Source organism: Egretta garzetta, unplaced genomic scaffold, assembly GCF_000687185.1.
Source record: "Egretta garzetta isolate BGI_Z169 unplaced genomic scaffold, ASM68718v1 scaffold135, whole genome shotgun sequence".
Lineage (NCBI taxonomy): Eukaryota > Metazoa > Chordata > Aves > Pelecaniformes > Ardeidae > Egretta > Egretta garzetta.
In genome coordinates, this window is record NW_009259594.1 from 1,207,255 (window position 1) to 1,227,297 (window position 20,043).

The 20,043-nt window shown below is 38.9% G+C and overlaps 1 protein-coding gene across 7 annotated transcripts in view; it reads left to right on the forward strand.

Annotated features, from left to right (window-relative positions):
* The window catches only part of BTRC (beta-transducin repeat containing E3 ubiquitin protein ligase), a 130,219-nt gene that overhangs the window by 6,913 nt on the left and 103,263 nt on the right, over window positions 1–20,043 (forward strand). For 4 of the 7 annotated variants that reach the window (XM_035893664.1, XM_035893665.1, XM_035893668.1 and 1 more), the window contains exons 2-3: window positions 2,730–2,739; window positions 16,323–16,391. In XM_035893664.1, the coding sequence (XP_035749557.1) occupies window positions 16,335–16,391 (57 nt within the window). In that variant the 5' untranslated portion in view covers window positions 2,730–2,739; window positions 16,323–16,334. Of the gene's footprint in view, window positions 1–2,729; window positions 2,740–10,150; window positions 10,226–10,712; window positions 10,730–12,241; window positions 12,316–16,322; window positions 16,392–20,043 lie in introns of those variants that run through there. The other 3 variants (XM_035893666.1, XM_035893667.1, XM_035893670.1) reach the window with 3 other exon arrangements.

Genomic DNA, 20,043 nt, shown 5'->3' on the forward strand with positions numbered 1-20,043 from the left:
GGCCCACAGGCGTGGAAAAGTATCACTGGGCGGGGAAGGGGGGAGGGCAGGGGGCTGCGGGGGCCACCTGGGAGCGGGAGAAGTTAAACTCGAGCGAGGCAGGAGCTGGCAGAGGGGCCCAGAGGCACCGGGAGGGGCTCCTCACGTAATTCTTGGGTTTTTCTCTTTATTTATACCACTTAGAGTATCCTTCTGTACCGCACACCACCTCGCTGCAATTTTATTTTGTTTTTCCTTCCTTTCTGCCGTGAGAGCTGTAAATACTGACACTTGAATCTTCCACCTGCTGCTGCAGCAGCATATCACTGATAGCGAATGCAAGGACCACTTACATTGTTTAGCTTTGTGAGTTGGCCTTTGGCCTGGGAAAAAGCCTTGGGGGTGCTTGCATCCAGGATGCTCTTCAGACGTGGCTACTTTACTTACATTGAGGCATGATGCTCTTAAACTGTGGTTTCGTTCTCTCTTCCTTCATTTGTTGATATTTGTAAGTGTTTTGGGCAGAAACGTAAGATTTAGAAACGAAAACAAACCGGTGCCAGCTGAATTGAATGTAAATCTCGGGTGCCCCAAACTGTTTTTTTTTTCCCCTAAGGATATAGTTTAAAAGCCTGGCACACTTGCTAAAAGTTTGTTTTGGATTAGTGCTTCCAGTGATACAGAATTAAATCTAAGCTCATCAAGAAGAAGCAATTGTATTAAACCTTCAGAACATATGCCCAAAATGAAATTGAGGAAAAGATAGTTGCAAATTTTAATTTTTAATTGAGCTTCAAAACACTTATTTGGCTTCTGTTTTTTAATCTTGTAGAACTTGTTTCCCTTGAGACTTTTTGACCCTTTTGCTAGTAGTCTCCAAGTTTGTCAGATTTATAGAGTCTCAGCTCAGTGAAGTGGGAAAATGCTATGGATACCTAAATAGGCAAGGTAGCGCTGAGTAATGATAAACTACCCTCTTTGGTGTGTGACTGGCCAAAGGAGTGTTCCAGATCCTGTTGCGCTTGTGTTTGGCCAAGCTTGGTTAATTACAGCCTGCCTCTAGATAGTGAGTTTCATATCCTGAAAAAGTTTCTGATGAAATGTTTTTGTCAGGCAGCATTGTCAACATGCTATGCTGACTTGTCATATACTGCTTTTTTCACCCCCTGTGCTAAAATTCCCATCCAAGGGCTTAGTCCATGTGTTTGAGATCTTCTGTAAGATTGGGCCTGGGACCTGAGGGAATCCTTGTCCATCTTGCAGCTGGCTGTGTTCCACTTGAACAATAAAGTTCCCTGACACTAGGGAGAGACCAGAGCATGAGAGCTGCTCTTACAGGAGATGCATCTGTTAAGAGCACCAGATGAAGGGAGGAATTATCAAGATCAGGCTGCACTGAGAACTAAAAGCTAAACCGAGTTCCTCGATGTTTTATTAAAGTGCCTCTTGTATGCAGAATGCTTGTGAAAAGTGCAATTAAAGATGTGGCTTCCCTCTGAACTTTTTAGTGTATTTTTGCTTACAGGTTGAGACGAGAGTGAAAAAAGCTTTTGTTTAACCATCTCAGGCTTTAGCGCACGTCTTTAATTATGTAGATGAAGTAAAGTTTTTGTCAGGCTTGGTGGGGTCTCTTGGTGTTTGTGGAGGTGTGGAACTGGTAGGATGTTCTGATACATGAGGTATCAGTTGCAAGTAGCAGCTTGACTCTCCTAGGAAGCATCTTTTTTCTGCCTTTTATCACTCAAAGTACTTAGGTACTGCAGTAGTGGCATTGGTGGAATTATCTGCGTAGAGGTAGTAGATCAGCTCGTGCATCCTCTCAACTAATGCTGAATCATTCACAGTGTATTATCTTGTTATCCAAGTGCGTGACATGCTTCATTTACATCTTTCTTATTAAGTGGCTCGCAGTTTTGGTTGAGGTGGCCTTTGCTGTTAATTATTGATTTTCCTTGAGAGTTTCCCAACTCTCAAGAGTGCCATCGTAGGTAAATACTCAAATCCATGAGACCTATTATCTCTCCAGCTTTTGGTAGTTTTGTTTTTGATATGGATTTGTGTTAGGTTTCATTTCATGTTGAAAAGCAGCCCTGTAGCTGGTAGTATTTTTGTGCTTCTCCAGAAAATAATACTTTTTCCACTTAAAAACATTAGTACCTAATTTTTGGCATTGACTTTAAGCAGCTCTCTTGAGTCACAAGGTATCAGGCAAGACAGACCTGGCAATTTGTTTTTTATTTAATGTCTAACTCTAATAGAAAAATGTCATGCGGAGACTTCATCCAACACTAATGTTGTGAATTAAATTATCTTGCTTTAAAGTGTCTATATTTGATGCTTTGAAAGACAAACCAGACTGTTTTTTCCTGTGTGCTCATGCCTATGTAACTTCTCAATGGGGGTAAAAGAAGGCCGCCTTCCTGCTGGCTGGTATTGGCTTGATTACTTGGCAATGACACAATATTACATTTAGCTAATATCTGCTACCAGTTTCCTAGTTATTTGTGGTCAGCTACAATACGTATAATCTAATACTGTAAGGTTTAAGTAATTTATTTAATTGCATTTGCCTGTTCAGTTTACCTCTACGTTTTAAGAAGGCCTAATTTATTTCTGGTATTAAATTGCTGTGTATTAGCATTATGCAATAATAAGCAAGTGCTCACCAGGGAAGACTTTTTTGCTGGTGAATCAGTGTTTTCTGTCATGTATTCTACATACCATTTTTCAAAGTTTTTTTTGAATGAAAGCAAGTTCATAGTTTTAAAATATGATCTTATAAATTATATAGTTCGGTGTTCTGCAGCTACACGAAGGATTTTACCAGTGAAACCTGTCTCAGTTCACCTCAGCCCCTTTTTATGTTTCTACGCTACTACAGATAAAACTGCACTCTTTGTAAAGTACGGTGTATGAGATACTGACACACGAGCTAAAAAGAGAGGTGAATGTGCCCATTAGCTTTAAAAAAAAAAACCCGCACAAAGCCCCCTTCCAAAAACTCGTGCTTTACAGAGCTCTGTGTTTATGCCTTCAGGAATATGGGATTTCTGTTGTCATAACCATTTACAAAAGTACTGGAAATGAGGTGCTCAATAAGTAACTTTCATATTTGAATAAAGTGTTTAAAACTGTAGATACAGTATTTAAAGTATGAGTGCAATAGGCTTGACTGAGACTTTGATTAAATGTCATATAAAGTAAACTACATATGCCTGCATAGAATAGTAGATATTTTTTCAAAGTAGCTTCAAATGGTTCTGTTAAGTGTACGAATGTTCTGATGATTATCTTTTTAATTAAAATGAGAAATCTTTGTTTAAAGTGGCATTCTTTTTTACAGCCTGTTACAGTCTCTGTAACAATCATTTCTTAAGTCTGAACGTTTTTAATTCCAGGAATCCATTTATATAAAACTATGTTTAGACTTAATTAAGGAACGATTCTTACAAAGCTTGTAAATAGCCAGGAAAAAAGGGACAGAAAATAAAACTGACATTCACACTTAACAGAATGATTGTTACAAGGTATGTAATATGCTATAAAAATACAATAAAGCCCTTTTTATAAGAGTTCATATTTTTTGTTCCTCATTTTGAAAGGTATTTAAGAAAAATATCAAAGCTCTATGAAGCAACATCTGTTTTCTTGAATGGACTAGTGACAACTCCAGTTATGTTTAATTAGCAGTGCTTGGAGCTGTACCTGACCAGTTTGGGATCCTGTCTAGGATGGTTTGGAAGGCAATAGCTTGATATTTAATGAAGTTTCACTTTTTCAGTTTTTCTGAATGAATCAATTTGCAGTACTTCATTTAATTTCCTGGCTTGTGAATAGGAAGATGTTGATACTAGTGTTTTTTGTGAGTGTCTTTTTTCCATTTCACCCCCAAATTACAGTTTTTCTTTTCTTTCTGGGTGACGTGGTTCTAGGAGGTCTGATGGCTTTCTAGTTTCACAGGAGAACCAAAACCATTTGGTTGTCTTTTAAGATGCATCTGTGGGTGTTTTTTTGTTTTGGGTTTTTTGTTTTTTTTAAATGAGAGAAAACCCTGAAGTTCTTTAATTTTTATATTTTCATATTTGTAGGAGCTTCTGCATAACTGGCAGGTAACATAGCAGGGAATAGTCAGTGTAATTGGAGGCTGAAGGGTAATAGACTTGGAATCTCTTTTTTCTCCCCCCCCCCCATTTGTGTGTGTGTGTATATATATATGTATATGGAACAGATGGGCAAAGGCTTATACTTTAAAAGAGGTTCTGTTTACACTGAACCTGTATGATTTATGGTGTCAGTAGGACTGGGATTTTTAAGACCTAGGGCTATTGTTTTAAAACTCTTGCTTTGAGAACCTTACAGTCTTCTTAACGTCATATTTGTGTTGTGGTCATTGTGGCAGAGAATCCTGGGTATCCAAAGCAAGGGTGGCATGAAAGCAATGAAGATAATTTTGTAAAACAGCTGGGATAGCAGAGAGTTGCCTCCTAAATGTGGGGTTGCAAATCCTGCTTGAATATTAAACATGCTTAGTAATTTTTTCCAATAGAACTGAAATAATATCCTCTTAGTTTGAAAATTTGTTGGGGCTAGTATACTGTAAAGAAAATGTTGGTTCATTTTCTTTTACCCCAAACTTTGTGCCGTAGATCTTTCTGCACTTGGTGCAGGCCTTTGGTACTTCAGTAACTTTACCCTCGCTTCTCTGGTAATGTTTCATTTCAGCCACTTTGCTCCATTAAATGTATGCAATTAGAAAAGCAAATGGCAAATTTGCTATCGCATCACTGAAGTATTTAGTTTCATAGACTTAAAAAGCAGAATTTGTTGCACCATGCTCTCCGCACTGTAATATATACTATAAACATCAGAGAGAATAGGCTGACCTTAATATTTGCTTCCCAGACTAAATCGCCGCCTTGCAGCAGTTATTTCCCACTGAATAAAAAGTTTAATTTCACGCCCTGATTAGTGCTAGTATATGCAGGTGGATATTTATTTTATGCAGCTAAAGTAATCTGCCTTGGCAAATTATTTGCCAGTCAGCAGAGCTATAATTCCTCATGAGTATTTGGTACTAAATTATCATTCTCATTAGTAAGATAAAGCAGACTGTTCTAACCACAAAGTTTGGTTAGGCAAAAGGTTTCCTAAATAATCCTTGGAAGACACAAGACATGAGCAGGGGCCTCCATATTCTCAATATTCTGTAGTGGCTTGTGATATGGAAAGTGGTAATGAAGGTTTTGGAGGAAGAAAATAAAATTATTTTGTAATATCTCTAGAGGTAAGGTAGGAGCGTGCAATGTTTGGAGATCACCTCTTTAAGAGGTGCCTCCTGAAGAAAAAATAAAATGTTGATCTTTGGAGTGTTCTCACTGGCCAGCCAAGCTCTGATCTCTAGGCCATAAATGTGATGAAAGTATAGTTAAGTTGTCTTCTTGTTTATTTTCAGTGTTAACAGCTACTGAGGTAGGAGAAATAATAACTTGAGACTAGAAGTTAAATGGCAGAGGCAAGTTCATGGTCTGGTCTCACTTAAAATTCACTTCATGCTCTAAAAACGTTTGAAGTGGGGATCAGAAAGTATTTCCTTATGTATGAATGTTGACTGGATACGCTTGTCAAGTGTATGTGTTCATCCACTCTTTTGTTGTCTTTGGATTTTACTGTGCTGCTAGTTTGTATCATAAAACTTGTTAATGAAAAGTACAAGGAAAGTAATTTATACCTGGAAATTATGAATTTTCATTATGAATTGAGTGAAGGGATTCCACTGACTTTTTCATCCGTATAGATGCATTTCTTGTCATATTCATTTTCTCAGTGATCTCTGCAGCAGTATTTAGGGTATAAATGATCAGATCACATGTAAGACCAGCAAAGCCAGTAAGCCGAGCAACTTGATTTTGTTGTATAAAAACTTGCATGCTAAATTCAACAATGCAGATGGAATAAGCTGTTTTCTCACTTCCTTGTCTGCTTACGTTGTGTCATCTCTAACTTCCATGTGTGCTGGTGAGATTTGTGTAACATTTAACCATTCTCGGTGGCAAACTTAGCTAGTGTTTCTAATGCTCCATATTTTCTTCAGTCTACCTCATTTCCTCCTTCCTACAATTCAGGAGATGCTCTACAAGGTGTATTATTTATATATGTTAAGTGATTTTGCACAGGAGGGCTGAATGCAGTGTGTGTTTAGCTGCGGAAACTGAAAATGACTCGTAGCATTGTGGAGTCCAGTGGCTGCAGCTAAATACCAAGTGCTCAAAATACAATTAATAAGCAATCAAACGCGAAGCTGTTTTCTTGACAGGATGCTGATTAGTGCTGAGAAAAACTTCTTGATCCCACAGAAACTGTTGAAAATAAACATCCTGGGAGTTGCATTGAATATGTCCCTGCTTATTAAACAACAGTACTTTCTAATATCTCTTTATTTTAGGCCTAGGGGAACTCTGGTGTTGGACAAATACTACCCCTGCTTTGTAGAAAGAGAAAGCTGAAGCTCAGAAATTTGCCTGGGGTCATGGACTGGAGGAATTTGTGTAGGGTCGTATGGTACACTGATAATAGAAGACAGAATAAAAAGGCGCTAGTTCTTCTAATAGCTACCCTTGTGCTTCTGACCATGTTTTGGTTAATTTTACAATTGGCTAGCCACCTGGTAAGATAACACATTTTATCATTAAACAAAATTAATTTTAAAAATGGCTTGAGACTGTCTGTTTTTAATGGGATCTGAATATTCTTAGTTTTAATCTGCCTCATGAGGCTTGTCTTTCTTCTGGGAAGTACATTGTTACATCATTAAAATATCATCCCCTACTGAGAGAGAAATCGGTCCCATTCACTAAATGGCAATGCTGAAACAATGACAAGTATTTCTAAAAACTGCATTAAAATTCCTTTTTTCTCTTTCATCTGCAAGTTCTGTGTTTCCATGAACCAATGGGTGCTCAGCCTGCCTGCAGCGGCGTGCGCACAGCCAAATTTGTTAGCTGTGATGGCAGAAGGCTTGAGAAGTAGCAATGAAGGCTTTCAGTTTTAAATTATTTCACTTTTCCACGGTGATTGTGCTTGGAAACAAATGATTGATCATAATTTTGCACTCTCTACCTGCTTCTAGTCCTCCTCTGTACTAAGAATTAAGAAACATCCAATTTAATTCCCTCCCCCCACACCACACCCCCACTGCTGAAAACAAGGTCTGTGCATTCATCTTGATGAGAGCAGCAGGAAGGAGAGAATGAGGAAGGATGGGAAAGCTTGGCCAAGGGGTCTTTCCAGTCTTGAGGGAAGGACAGAAGTGTTTACAGTCTGTGAGCAGGAGCCATGCAACCTCTTGGCAGACTCCACTGGAGTAACCAGTTTGGACAAGCAGAAGCAAAGTGCCTTAGTGCTGGTTTAACTTCCTTCATCCCATGGTAAGAAGAGAAGAGTGACAGGGACATACTATGAAGGAGAAGTTCTTAAGTGTAGTTTTATGTTAGAACAGTAATAAATGTACTTCTAAGTGTAGTCTACATGGGCCGTCTTCTTCAGAAGCACCTGGAGCAAAACAGATCTGAAGAAGATTGTAGAAAGGGAGTTTGGGAGATACCAGCCAGTGCAGAACTCTGGTGCGGTTTCTCCATCAGCTGGCTTTGTGCCTACATGTGGATTCTCTCTGTTTGTTTGTAGAAGTCCTCTCTCTTGATGTTTCCAGCTAATGACATAGTTATTCTTACAAATTGTGAGTTTGGTTTTGTTGTGGTGTTTTTGGGTTTTTTTTCTCCAAATATGAGAGAATGGATTAAATACTCATGGGAAAGGTGATGGCTCTCTTTGCCTGGATACAGGCAAAGAGAGCTAGATACAGGCAAAGCAGGGCTAGACTGCATTCTGACTAGAAAAGAAAATCTTAACCTTTCCAGGCTTGCCCGTATAGCAACCAAAACAATCTCTAATAGTTTCAGAGAAAAATGGTCTACCGTGAAAGTCCGTCGTACAATGTAGTCACTCTTGCTCTCTACACACATCATTTGTAATTTATTGTGAGAGCAATGCAGAATGGAGCAGTGTTTGTGGGAGTTGCTTCTAGTTCATGGATAGTTGGTCTCGAATTCTGTCTGATAGGACGATGCTGGCGATTCTCCAGGGGGGTTGTTCATTGGGTCTGCTCAATGCCCTTCTGTCTTATATGCCAAAACTCTCAACGGGGTTGAGAAATGCAGCCAGCTGTCATTAATCTCCTGCAAATTAGAACAATGAGAAGTGGGTGTAGTCTCAAGAAACGATGGATCAATCTTGTTTTAGAAGATGGGTCTTGGAAGCATCTCAGCAGTTTTCTGAAGAAATCCAGGCAATGTTAACACCCTCTTCAAATATGATAGAAGGTGTTTTCTGTTGCTAATAGGTTTGAAAGAACAAAAATCTAAATTCCCTTTCAATTTTATTTTTGTCATTTTTTCCTTTTATTTTCCTCCTTTTGACTGGGGTGACTCCAGTGAAGTGTGTTGCTCTTGTACTTTGTCACAGCTGTTGTTTATAAACAAGCATAAGTGTCCTGAAAGTTTTTTACTGACAAGAAGATATTCCTATATATCTGTATCTCGGTGATCTTAAAATAAGACTTTATGCAGAGGCAAAACAGTCAGAACCCATCAGTGAGAGGAAACATCTCCACATGGGATTGGAACAGGTCCTGTGGAGCATGGGTTCAAGTCTGATATTGGCAGACAGCATGCTGTCTATCCAGTCCCTTTTGCAAGCTACTCAAAGCAGCTCTTGAGTAGGATTTTCTTTCCTATGCCACTGTAGAGCTATTTCAGATTTGACTACTTTGAAAGCTAGAGTCCTCATTCTTATTTTCCAGCTTAACTTCATTCATGGTTAATTCATTCGCATTTTTCTTGTGCCAATGTTTTCCTTGAGCCTAAACAGCTCTTCTTGCTCCCCTGTGTTCATCTGCATATATTTGTGGAGAGCAATCATATTCTTCTCTGTGCCGGACCTGGTAAGGCTAAACAAGCTTTTTTTTTTTCTCTTTCTGTCATAAGACATTTCCTATAACTCTTGATCATCTTAGCCTTTTTAAACTACTGTGGAATGTGATTAATCTACCTAGAACATGAGTGACCAGAGCTGTACAGAATATTCCACAAAAATGTTTATTTGTTCCTTGTACAAAAGCAATAAGCATCATTTCTCTCTCCTGGGAATTTTTCACTTTATACAATAACCTATAGTGGTATTTGCCATCTTTGTGGCTGCATCTTATTAGTGAACCATCATTATCTACTGAGTAACATATCCCAGGGCCTCTTCCCCTCTTCTCAGTTACCGAGTCCCTAGTTTATAATGGTAATAATATTACTTTTTAATTTATGTACATCTTGTATTGGTTCTGTTACCCAAATCTTCAGGATACTGTGTCCTATGTATTTATGATGTCTCTTAACTTCAGCCAGTTTCGTTAGCACATTGGTAATTCTTGGGTTTTTTTAGCCATTAGTGAGAATATTTTAACATTAGCTTCATGATTAATAATGGATTTCAACAAGGATCAATGTCTGTACAGCCTGATGGTTCCCTTTTCGAAATAACCTGTGATCCTTTACCCTTTTTAGTTTCTTATCCTCCTTACAACTCTGGTATTAATCCTAATCCTCTCCTTTTTAACTAGTAACTTCCTACATGTCATCTATCAAATGCTTAACTACTTCTAATTTGTCTGGACTTCAGTGATCTTCTTAAAGAAGAAGATTGGGTTAGTCTAGCACTAATTCTAATTTGTTCTAAATTGGGAGTAGATTTACTTAGGCCTCACATGGTGACTGCTTCATTTTGGCCATGGTTATCGGTACTCGGTCGCAGTAGATTTCCTTTCTTGGGAGACAGGACATACTGTTGGCCTGGTTGTGCTTTGGCTTTTCTGCTTTTTAAAGCTTGGCCAGTCAATTCTGCAACATTTTAGACTCATTCTGGTTAGTCTTCTTACAGATACTTGCTCTGCATGGGGATGCTGCCAGAGGCTGCCCATTGGGTATCTCCAGCTGCTTCTGTTGCCCCTGCTTCATTCTTGCATCATAGTCCTCCAAGACAGCAGACTTCTTTGGCAATTCTTGTTTTAAGGAGGAGTTTCCTCTAGTTAAGCTGAGCAAAGGAGCATTTACATCTTGTGCCAGTCTCAAGGAGTTGAGAACTGTCATAGAGCTGAACTCAGTACAGAGCAGTTAGATCAGGGAAGGAAATTTAATGTATCTTGGTAAGTATTTGGGGCAATTAGTTCTGGATTCCAAGTTACTTATGATGGGTGAATATGTCCCACATTGTAATTGCAGCACAGTGCTTTGTGAGGGAAATTAATTGGGGTAGAATGGCCATTCTGCAAAAAGGAATTTTTTTGGTTACTCTGTTGAGCAGGAGAATGTTTGGCTTGAGTGCTGGAGTCTGCTCTTGAAAGCATTTCCATTTCTTTGGAAAAAAATGGTGTTCCTCTTACAAATTTGTCTGCTAAACTGCAGATTTCCTTCCAGGATGGTTGGCAGAGACCTCTAGCCCATCTCTTCTGCATGCTTTTTTGTCCGCTACCTAAAACTCAGCAGGAGATCAGGAAGGTGGAAGTTAGCACTGTAGGTTCTTTTGCTGATTACGGAGATCGTAGTTTTCCAGACATCTTAATTTGATTCACCTTGGCTGTATTTTTTTTCTTGAGTACAGAATTTTCAATTCCTGATGCTCTGAGTCTCAGTGAAAAATTAGAATCCAGGTGAGCTTTTTGACTTTTCTGTGGACTTATGCAAAAAAGACAAGATACTTAAAAGGCATCAACTTCATTTTATTGATCTCTAGACAAGCTTCCAGCTCTGTGTTCCACATAATGCTTGCACTGTGGGTGCCACTGTTCTTGTTGGATACTTACCTGGCACAAGTTCAGGTCCCCATATCTTCTCTTCATCACAGATCTCACACTCTTGAAGGAGGTCGAATATAGGACTTGAATTTCAGACTTAAAATGTCAAGTGGTTGTGAAATTGAGCGTGTTTTTACTTACGGGCACGAAGAGGATCTCTTTACACTGCTGTAGTAAGCATGTTCACAGAACTTGCTGTTACTTCATCCAAAGATTAATGGAGTGCTGTCATAGATCTCCATTTGGTTTTGAATACTGTAGCTCAGTGTTCTTGTGAGCCCTTAAGAAGGTATCCAGGTGTTTCAAGTTACAAAAGTAGTTTTCCTGGTAGCTGCTGCTCTTGCAGGATACAAAAACTTGGGCCTTTTTATCTGTCAAGGGATATAGCTAGATATTCTCCAGTGGGAGCTGTTTTGAAGCACATCCTGGTCAATGTACTCCAAACAAATTCACTAAAGAACTAGAGTAGCCATGTTCACCATGTGCAGTGACTTTGTTCAAAGTTTGCAGGCAGAGTCAGAGCCTACTGTTCAAGAGAGCCATGTCCTTCTGGAGGAGTTTGTATCAAACTGTGAGATCTGACAGTCAACTGACACACAGTGGCCGTTCATTCCCTCTACAAAATCTCCGAAGAGCATGCTTAAATATTATCAGATTACGGTTTTAGAATCGGAGAGCTCATGTTTTTTTCTCCTAATAATAATGAAGGATTTTGAAATCCAGTTTTTGGTTTTATTGAATTAGAGTCCGCAGATGTAACTGTGCTTTATTTTGAGTGCTGCTTTGGACAGTGGAGTGAGGTATCTGTTTGGGCCATGAAGTTGTATATTCTGTAGCAGGAATTCAATTTATTGTTGTAATGCATACAAACTCATTAACAAGTTCTAGGCCACAGGGGATATTTTCCTTTGCTGTGGAAGCCATCTCAACTGGACAATCTTCAGTGCAACTGGCCGTGCCCTTCCACGTCAGTGACTGACATCTAATTCTGCCTTTGTAGCCGAGAGCCTGTTAGTTAATAGAGCCATGAATATTGTTACTCAGAGGCAACCTTCACAGTATTAAAGTGCATTATGCCAGTTCTTCACTTGATATTTATCAAACAAGGTGTTATATCTAATGAATGCAATGTTATTGTCAAATAAGTACTGTGCGTAGATCGTAACTTAAAAGGAATGAAAATATAAGTAGCTTCACTGTTGCTTTGCAGTGACAGAGAGAGATGGGTTTAGCTTGCCTGTTTAAATCGTATGTGATGGAAACCCAGAGTGAATGTCCTCTGTGAGGGAAAAGGAAACATTATAGGTTACATGATCAAATTAATAAGTTCCTTAGTACATATATATTTCATACAGGTCTCAGCTCTCCCCCTCCCCCCCATTTCTTCTTACATGGATGCAGATGAAATGGAGAAGCAGCAGTACTGCCTTGCAAGTACCATAGTAGGTTTCCTTTTATAATTATCACTCTTGACATATTTATCCTTTCTTATGGAAGTGAAGATGCAGATATTTAAGAACCCTTCTTGCACAAAAAAGCCCAATTTCCGCTCAGTACTTAATTAGCACTTGTTTATGACACTGCATCTGATTTGATTTTCAAAACAAATTGCACAGTAAAGAGGCTGATATTTAAACTGTATAGTAACCACAGCTCCAGCTGTGACTCAAATATTGTAAGCCTTCAGGGGTTGTGTTTAGGCTTAGAAAATAGGAACTCAGGCCTGTAATTAAATGTCCTCTAAAAATCAGCCTTTGTAGGGAAGGGAAGAGGGTACCACTGGATTTTAAATTACTGACTTGTTCTCAGAAATCATTCTGTTGTTCTGGGCTTTGCTAGGGACTGCAGAAATCAAATGGATTAAAAATGGAAGAGTAGATTACTAAAGGAAAAAAGTCAAGGGCTTCAGAAAAAAAGATGAGCAAAGTAAGCTATTCTGGCTCATGGGTTTATAGACAATTGCAATATATATAATAATATAATTTAATATGTGGGTAATATATAGATGATAAGTTCTGTGGCCACCAAAAAGACTAAAGAGAAAGCAGACATTTCATACAGGACAAAATTGCATTTCAGACTGTGAATAAGTTGCTGACAGTTATGGAATAAGCTATCTGTGGTGATGGAAGGCTCATTTTTAAAGCAAGTCCTCAATAATAAACGTGGATGTCTTGGAAAAGGAAGTTGTCAGGGTTGTATCACAAATTAGTCACTCACCTAGATAAAAATGTGAAATATTCACAAAATAGCAAGATAGAAGTTAGTGGTTAAAGTGCTTTCAGAGTTACTTTTTGAGGTGGCTGTTGAAAGAGAGAGGAAAATTACCCTAGCAAGCTGACTTCTAGCCATGGAAAACGCTGGAGCAGATGCTAAGAGAAAATACTGTGCTTATGAATGATATTGAACCATGAGTACAAACAGTGTGTGCTCATGAAAAGACAAAAATGAGTAGATCTTGCTGGGCAATTAATTGTATTGCTGATAGAATTGCCTCAAATGTATCATAATCGTGGAAGATTTTAGTGATGATTGATAAAATAGTACAGCTTTCAAACAAGGCAGTTGTCTGTGTCCCAGATCTTTTCAAGGCTGGGGGAAGAAGGGCAATTTTAATTTATTTTTTAAAGTAACCAAGCATGTACGAGTTCCTCTTCTAATTCTGTAGTTGCATGTCTGCTGTCATTTGAACACTGAGATTTGGAAAGTTTTAACCAGATGTACTAATTTAATTGCTTGTCTTTGCTGAAGGAGATGTACCTGGGTGTCATACACCATGTGCCTAGGAGAACCACAGAAATTTAAAATCTAGGAGGTTGGTTGTAGAAGTTTAGCCAATGGTGAGTCTGTGTGCATTAAATACTTCTAAGTGAGAGCTCCAGAGATTTTAATTAAATTACGCTTTTCTGTCAGTGCTTGCATTTGATAGTAATGGGGGCTCACTTGTGCAAATATCCCACTTTAATGGTATAAGCAGTGGTATAAGGGTAATGACGTACCTCGTACTGATAGACTTTGCTTCTCTTCTGTATAGTTTTGTTTTCATCTTAGATCAGGATAGGCTTATCAAATGTAGAGGAGGCATACATCACTGAGGGGATTTTGCAAGTATGGTGCTGAGGGATGGGTGATGGCTCTTGCTTTCTCCTATTTGTATATTTAACTTGTCAGCATTGAAAAAGAAATCAAGTTTACAGTAGCTGCTAATCTGCTGAAAGTCCTGATTACTTTTATCGCTAATACTCAAGGAACTTTATTTTGAAGTCACAAGGAACTTGTGTTGGTAAGAGTTGTCTGAATAGAAATAGTGTTATCTTTGATATTGGAGGCGCTTCTGCATGAGAGTAATCCTGTTGATGGCAATAGATCTATTAACACACTTACATATTTGGAGGACCAGGGTTTTCAAATTAAATGGTTTAAACCAGTGTCTTAAATCAATTACTTAACCTGCTCTGGACTGATGGGCTTTACAAATGTTAAGCAGCCTGCCGGTCCTAAGAGAAAGCTTCGTTGTTATCCTTTAATTTGTAGGTTAGGTGACAGAAACAGAAAGAAATGAAGTAATTTTCCACAGATTTGTTGTGTGAACCTGGGCGGATCTGAGGCTGGTATTCAGGTCTCTCTACTCCTGACACTGATTTCAAAAGGTCATTATTTCTGCTTGTTTATGAAGGCTTCCTTTTTTTTTTTTTTTTTTTCCTTGCTAGGTATACTGAGCTGTGCTACTTTGAAAAAGCAACTGAAACACTTGAGCCAGAAGTAAAATGTGGGTTTTTGTAGTGTTTTTGCTAGATATGTAGCACTTCATATAGTTTCTTCCACTTTCAAAGTGTGTAGAAATGTCAGCAGTTCCTCTCAGCAAACCTGTGAGGTGGGTTAAATAAGTGTTGTCCTCATTTTACAGTAGTAGAGAGACTAACCACCCATGAAGTTAGTGCTGAAGTAAGGATTAGGTCTTGGAGCATGATGCTTCTGGCTGTGTGAGAAGTCCCCTAAAACACAGTTTGTTAATGTGTTAAACATTGCAAGTCCAAACTCAGCAGGTGAATGCAGTAACCAGATATAGTTGACTTTAATTTATCAGCACAATGGTGGTTATTAAAATTCATGTTTAACTGAGATTACTGGCTAGGACACCAGGGCATAATCTTACTACTGCTTTGAAAGATTTAGGAGGATTTCAATTCAAACTGAAGAGAAGCAAAAATACCTCATGTTCAAAGTATACTGTAAAATTCTGTATGTGTACTTCTCTTTAGAGGCAAGATTTTAGTCTGTTCTAGTTCTTGTCTTAATTTCAAACTGCAAGGCTGGACTCCTCCCCACCATAGCTGTGAAGGTTCGTCATTCAGTGGTGACACATTTTTCCTCTCCAACTGATTGTATTTTTTAGTGTTACATGTACCAAGGTGGACACAGTTTATACAAACTAAATATTGTGCTGACACAAGAAAAAACGGGGATAAACTCGCCTTGAACAGAGCCATTCTGAAAATGAGAAGGATGTTTCCAGCCTTCCAGAAGGAGTGGTAGGGGCTCATATCTGCTGGTTTGGAGGGGAAGTACAGTGAATTGCGAAAGGGATTGTGAAGTAGTTTCCAGGAGTAAGAAAGATCTCTGGACTTGGTGTCTGCAGATGTCCTGTCTGGTCCTGTTTCTTAGATGTGATTTTAATTTCTAAGCATCTCCTTTTCTGGGGGGGCGAACAGTTGAATCCGCTTGATCATGAGAATATCTTCAAACTGCAAATGAATGTCGTGACAGGCAATGTTTCATTTTTTTTGTTGCATACTTTTTTTCTAGCTGTAAGTTATGTTATATATGTTCTGTGCATCCAGAGCAATTGGATGTCTTGTCTTTTCCTCAACCCCATAAAACATGAAAGCAATAAATGGGGAGGAGATTATGTTTATCTATCAACTTGAGGCATAATTTGTGGCTGTGTGTGAGTATAGTTTCCTGTTACCCTGGTATTAAGGCTGCACCTCTTCAGGGATCTTCCTTAATCTTTTCACATTGTCCAATGTCTGGTCTGACCTTGTTGAGGAAGGTGACTGTAAAAATGATCTCATAGCTTGACTGCTGCTGTTTTGACACCATTTAGTGGTAAAAGCATTAATAACCATTAGTCTCTGCTGCTGCACCCACCACAGAGGCTGTGCTTATCCAAGTGCATTTGTGTGGAAATTTGAAAGAAATACGTATATATATTGCATTGAAATGTAAAATGGTGGAAATCATAAAAATGGTGGTGGCTTTATTAGAAAAGTGTTCTTAAAGCAGCTGATATCAGAGGAGTAAACAAGAACTAATCTGGGGACTAAACCTTCATACGCGGCTTAAGAAAAAAAAAATCTGCATTGTTTAAAATGCTCCAGAATTTAGACTTAGGTTAGCTAGGTCCCAGTGTAAAAGGAGGTCTCTCTTTATGTCTATTCTCTCCTAGCCCCGAATACACATGCCAAAAGATGGATTCCAACTTATATCTTCTGGATACCAAGCATGGCTAAAGCAGGTTGGACTGTATTATTGTTATTCATCTCATGTGAGGGACTGTGTTGGACACCTGTGCTTGTCTCATTAGTGAAGTACATAAATGAGGGTGTAATGAAGTTACGGTGCCATGTTAGCTGATACCCCTCATAGCCATCACTGTTTTGTGTTTATGCATGCTGTGTTTGTATAACGTTTTCTCACCAGTCTTATGAATGTGCACTTCCTGTAAATAAAAGTCCAAAATGCAGTCACCTGAAAGCGAAAAGGGTCAGAGCTTGAAAAGAAATCTGCAGCAACAGCTCAAATTACAGAATTAAAATGGGCCTTCAAACACAAAGCTGCATGGTGGTGGTGCTGGTAATAATGGGGAGGCCACTGGGTTAAAACTCAAGAGAATTGCATCTAGTGTCTAATTCCGATCTGCCTGGGTGAAACAAGTATGGACACTTACTCACATCACATAACAATTGTGCAGTTTGACACAATCTGACACTGTGGGGAGTCCCCACTCGGAAGTGGCCTAGTGCTATATTACTCTGGCTGTTATTAAAGGCCAGGCTTTAGATGTCTCAGCAGTCTGCCTCTAGCAATTGCTGTCAGCTTTTCACTTTTGTGAGTGAAAAATCCCCCTTCAGAAAAAACAGCTTAATTTACAAATTGCCTGTACAAATCTCTTCTCTCATGAAGATACATGTATGATGAATCCTGCGTCCTTGAGAATACGTGGCTTAAAGTTGCTGGTTTTGTAGAAAGCCAGAATGATTGTGTTGTTATGGCAACAAAAACTGGAAATATGAAAACGGTACAGATAAGCTGCATCCTGTTGTCGTGGCAACTGGAGTTGTGAAATGATGAAACATGGTGGTAAGGGGATCTATGGTACCACGAGCCCAGCAGAAACAAAGACCCAAGTCACTTGAGCAGAGTGGGAGAGAATTAAAAACTACAGCAGCAAAACCCCTTAAAACACAAGAGTTTCATTGCAGGTGCTAACAGGATGGCTTTGATTCTCTCCAGTCTTGTCTCAGTATCTTACAAGCAGTAAGTAGTAACTTGTTTGTGCAAGTTGCTTACTGCTGTCAACTTACATTGACTTCTGTGAAACTGAGAAGAGCTTGAACACCAATAAGATGATGGGCGTTGAGCCCTGTATTACATTTGCAAACCATTTCTTTGGATGAATGATGTGTTGCAAAGGTGTAGCGTGCTTTGGAGCTTCTCTCCGAGAGACCATTTCTCTCTCTCTCTCTCCAAGTCCACACTAGTGAAGGTCAGCTGGGACATTGAAGCTGATGTTTTCTTGATTTAAACTTTGCTGAGCTGGAGGCAAGGTGTCTCAGAGGAATCTCAACTCTGCAGTTATCGTCTCACAGAGCTCAAGTTTGTTGACCTATGGGGCATGGCATCAGTTTCTATTTCTTATGTGGTAGGTTGGGAGAATAATAGGAAGAGGATTGTGTGGCTGTTCTGTTTTTCTTTTACTTCTGAGGCAAACAGACCTGCAGCTGTTCTATGTTGTGTTACCAGTGCCCTGATAGAGGTGGGATATATGCTGAAAAACACTGAGGGGGAAAACCCCCCACAATGCTCACTTAGGGAATTTTCCAAGGAGATTTTCACATTGGGCAGCCTCAAATAATAGAAGAACTTACACTTTAAAAAAAAAAAATTCCATGTGGCTGCTTTCCTTTTAGTTTTTAGTTTACTGTTATTGGTTCTAAAGTCTTTATCTTAAACCTTCTTACTCTTTCTTGATCCAAGGAAAAGTTATAAACCTGAGCTTGTGTCATCAGTAGACGCTGTCATGGAAATAGCTTTGCTATTCCAATTTCAGTGCCGGGATTTCACCATGGGAAGTATATGGGTAAGGGAGTTGATGCAAAGGGTGGAAACTTTTGATCAAATGAAGGAGCTCTCATGAGAAGCAGAGAGGTTAAATTTTTTTTTTTCTGATGTGAGACTGATTTGCTGTAGGATATATACCAAAGGTCCTACCTATAGGATTTTTTAAAACGATATATTGGAAAGAAAGCCACTTTTGATGTCTTTAAAAGCAATAATCTACATAAGCATCCAGATGGAATGGTGTTTCTGCATCAGGTTTATCCTCCTGGTGTCTATGTTTTTAACATGATCCCAACATAATGATTTCCCCCGCTCCTCTCAGCATAGCCAAATATTGATCGGCTGCCTGGCTTATACAGAATGTGGGAAGTATCCCAGTAACACATTGTATTAATGTGAGCTAAAAGCAGTTTATATTACAGATGAGGTGGAGGAAGATGGAGTTCTGCAAGACTGGACACATACTATAAATAACCATAAAACTGACAATTTTATCTAAAAACAGTGCTGGCTGGATTTGCGTATTTTCAGCCTACTTAAACTGGAGATAATAGTTGAACACTACCTGAGCATGGGTCGCCCACACTGATGCTGTTACCCTCTGCCCTTTAATGGCAGGTTTTTATATTTAATGTTGCTGTGCTGCAGTGGAGAGCTGTATTGTGTTCCTATGTGGGCTAGTGGAAATAAAATACCAACGGCCAGAAATACATGTTGCTTTAAGAACAGCATTTTAAGCTCTCTTTACTCCAGCTGTTTCCTGTGAGTTTATCTTTTACAAAAAGGCAAACACCTCCAGTTAATTTATTCAGCCTTGATCTTCATTTAAGCCTGCCTTTGAATGGCAGGGGTGTGCTGCTAGCCGTCTGTAACATCCCATCATCTGGATGTTGACCCTTTGAAGACAAGCCGCAATTGACTTGTGAGGGGAGGAAGGGGGGGAATGTTAGTGTATAAATATGATCAATAGACATGACATTCCAATTCCTATATTATATTGACACCTTCTATGATTTAAGCCAAGCTGGGAAATTGGGCAAATTAAGCCCTTAATTAGCTGAAACACTTACAAAACATTATTTTGATTACATAAATGGGGGAGTTAAAAGTATCATTTTAGGTGGCTTGTGAAACATGGTAATTCAGAGTTAAAGCTAATCCCTCCCCTTTGCATACCATTGTGAGCAAGTATGCATCACATAGGATGTGTAATATAGTGCACTCATCTGAGCCGTTCTGCCTCCCACTGTCTTTTGGAGTAGAATTTTTAGAGCCAAGTTATAAACCTGTAAATGTGTTTTATGCTAGAGATTCTTGGCGCTACCTTAACTAGATTGGTACCAGCAAAGGCCAGTATAATCAAAACAAGGCAGTTCAGATATTAATGGTCTGCACTTCAGTCAAGTCAGCTGGAAAAGAGAGTGTAAAAACCAGGACTGTGGTGAAAACAGGATTCTTCCGCTAGAATTGCACTTTCCTAGGAGAAAAATGCAATGATTCTGGAAGTATTTTGGGTTTGTAATTTTGTCATTTAGTAACTCCTCCTTAACTTCTAAAACATATATTCTGTTTTCAGTGGATCCATGTGCTTTTCAAAATTCAGATACTAATTCCCTGGATGGAAAGTAAAAATAAGCTTGCTTTCTGCAGTTCATCATTAATACTTGTGCTCTGAGAATGCAAAGTGCTATGTAGACATATCAGTTATCCTTGAAACACTTTTGTGTGGTAGGTGCATAACAATAATCCTGAGAGATTTTATGGAATTAAATAAAACTAGAGATGAGAGAAAATCTAATGAAACCTCTGTTTAATCTCTCCAGTAA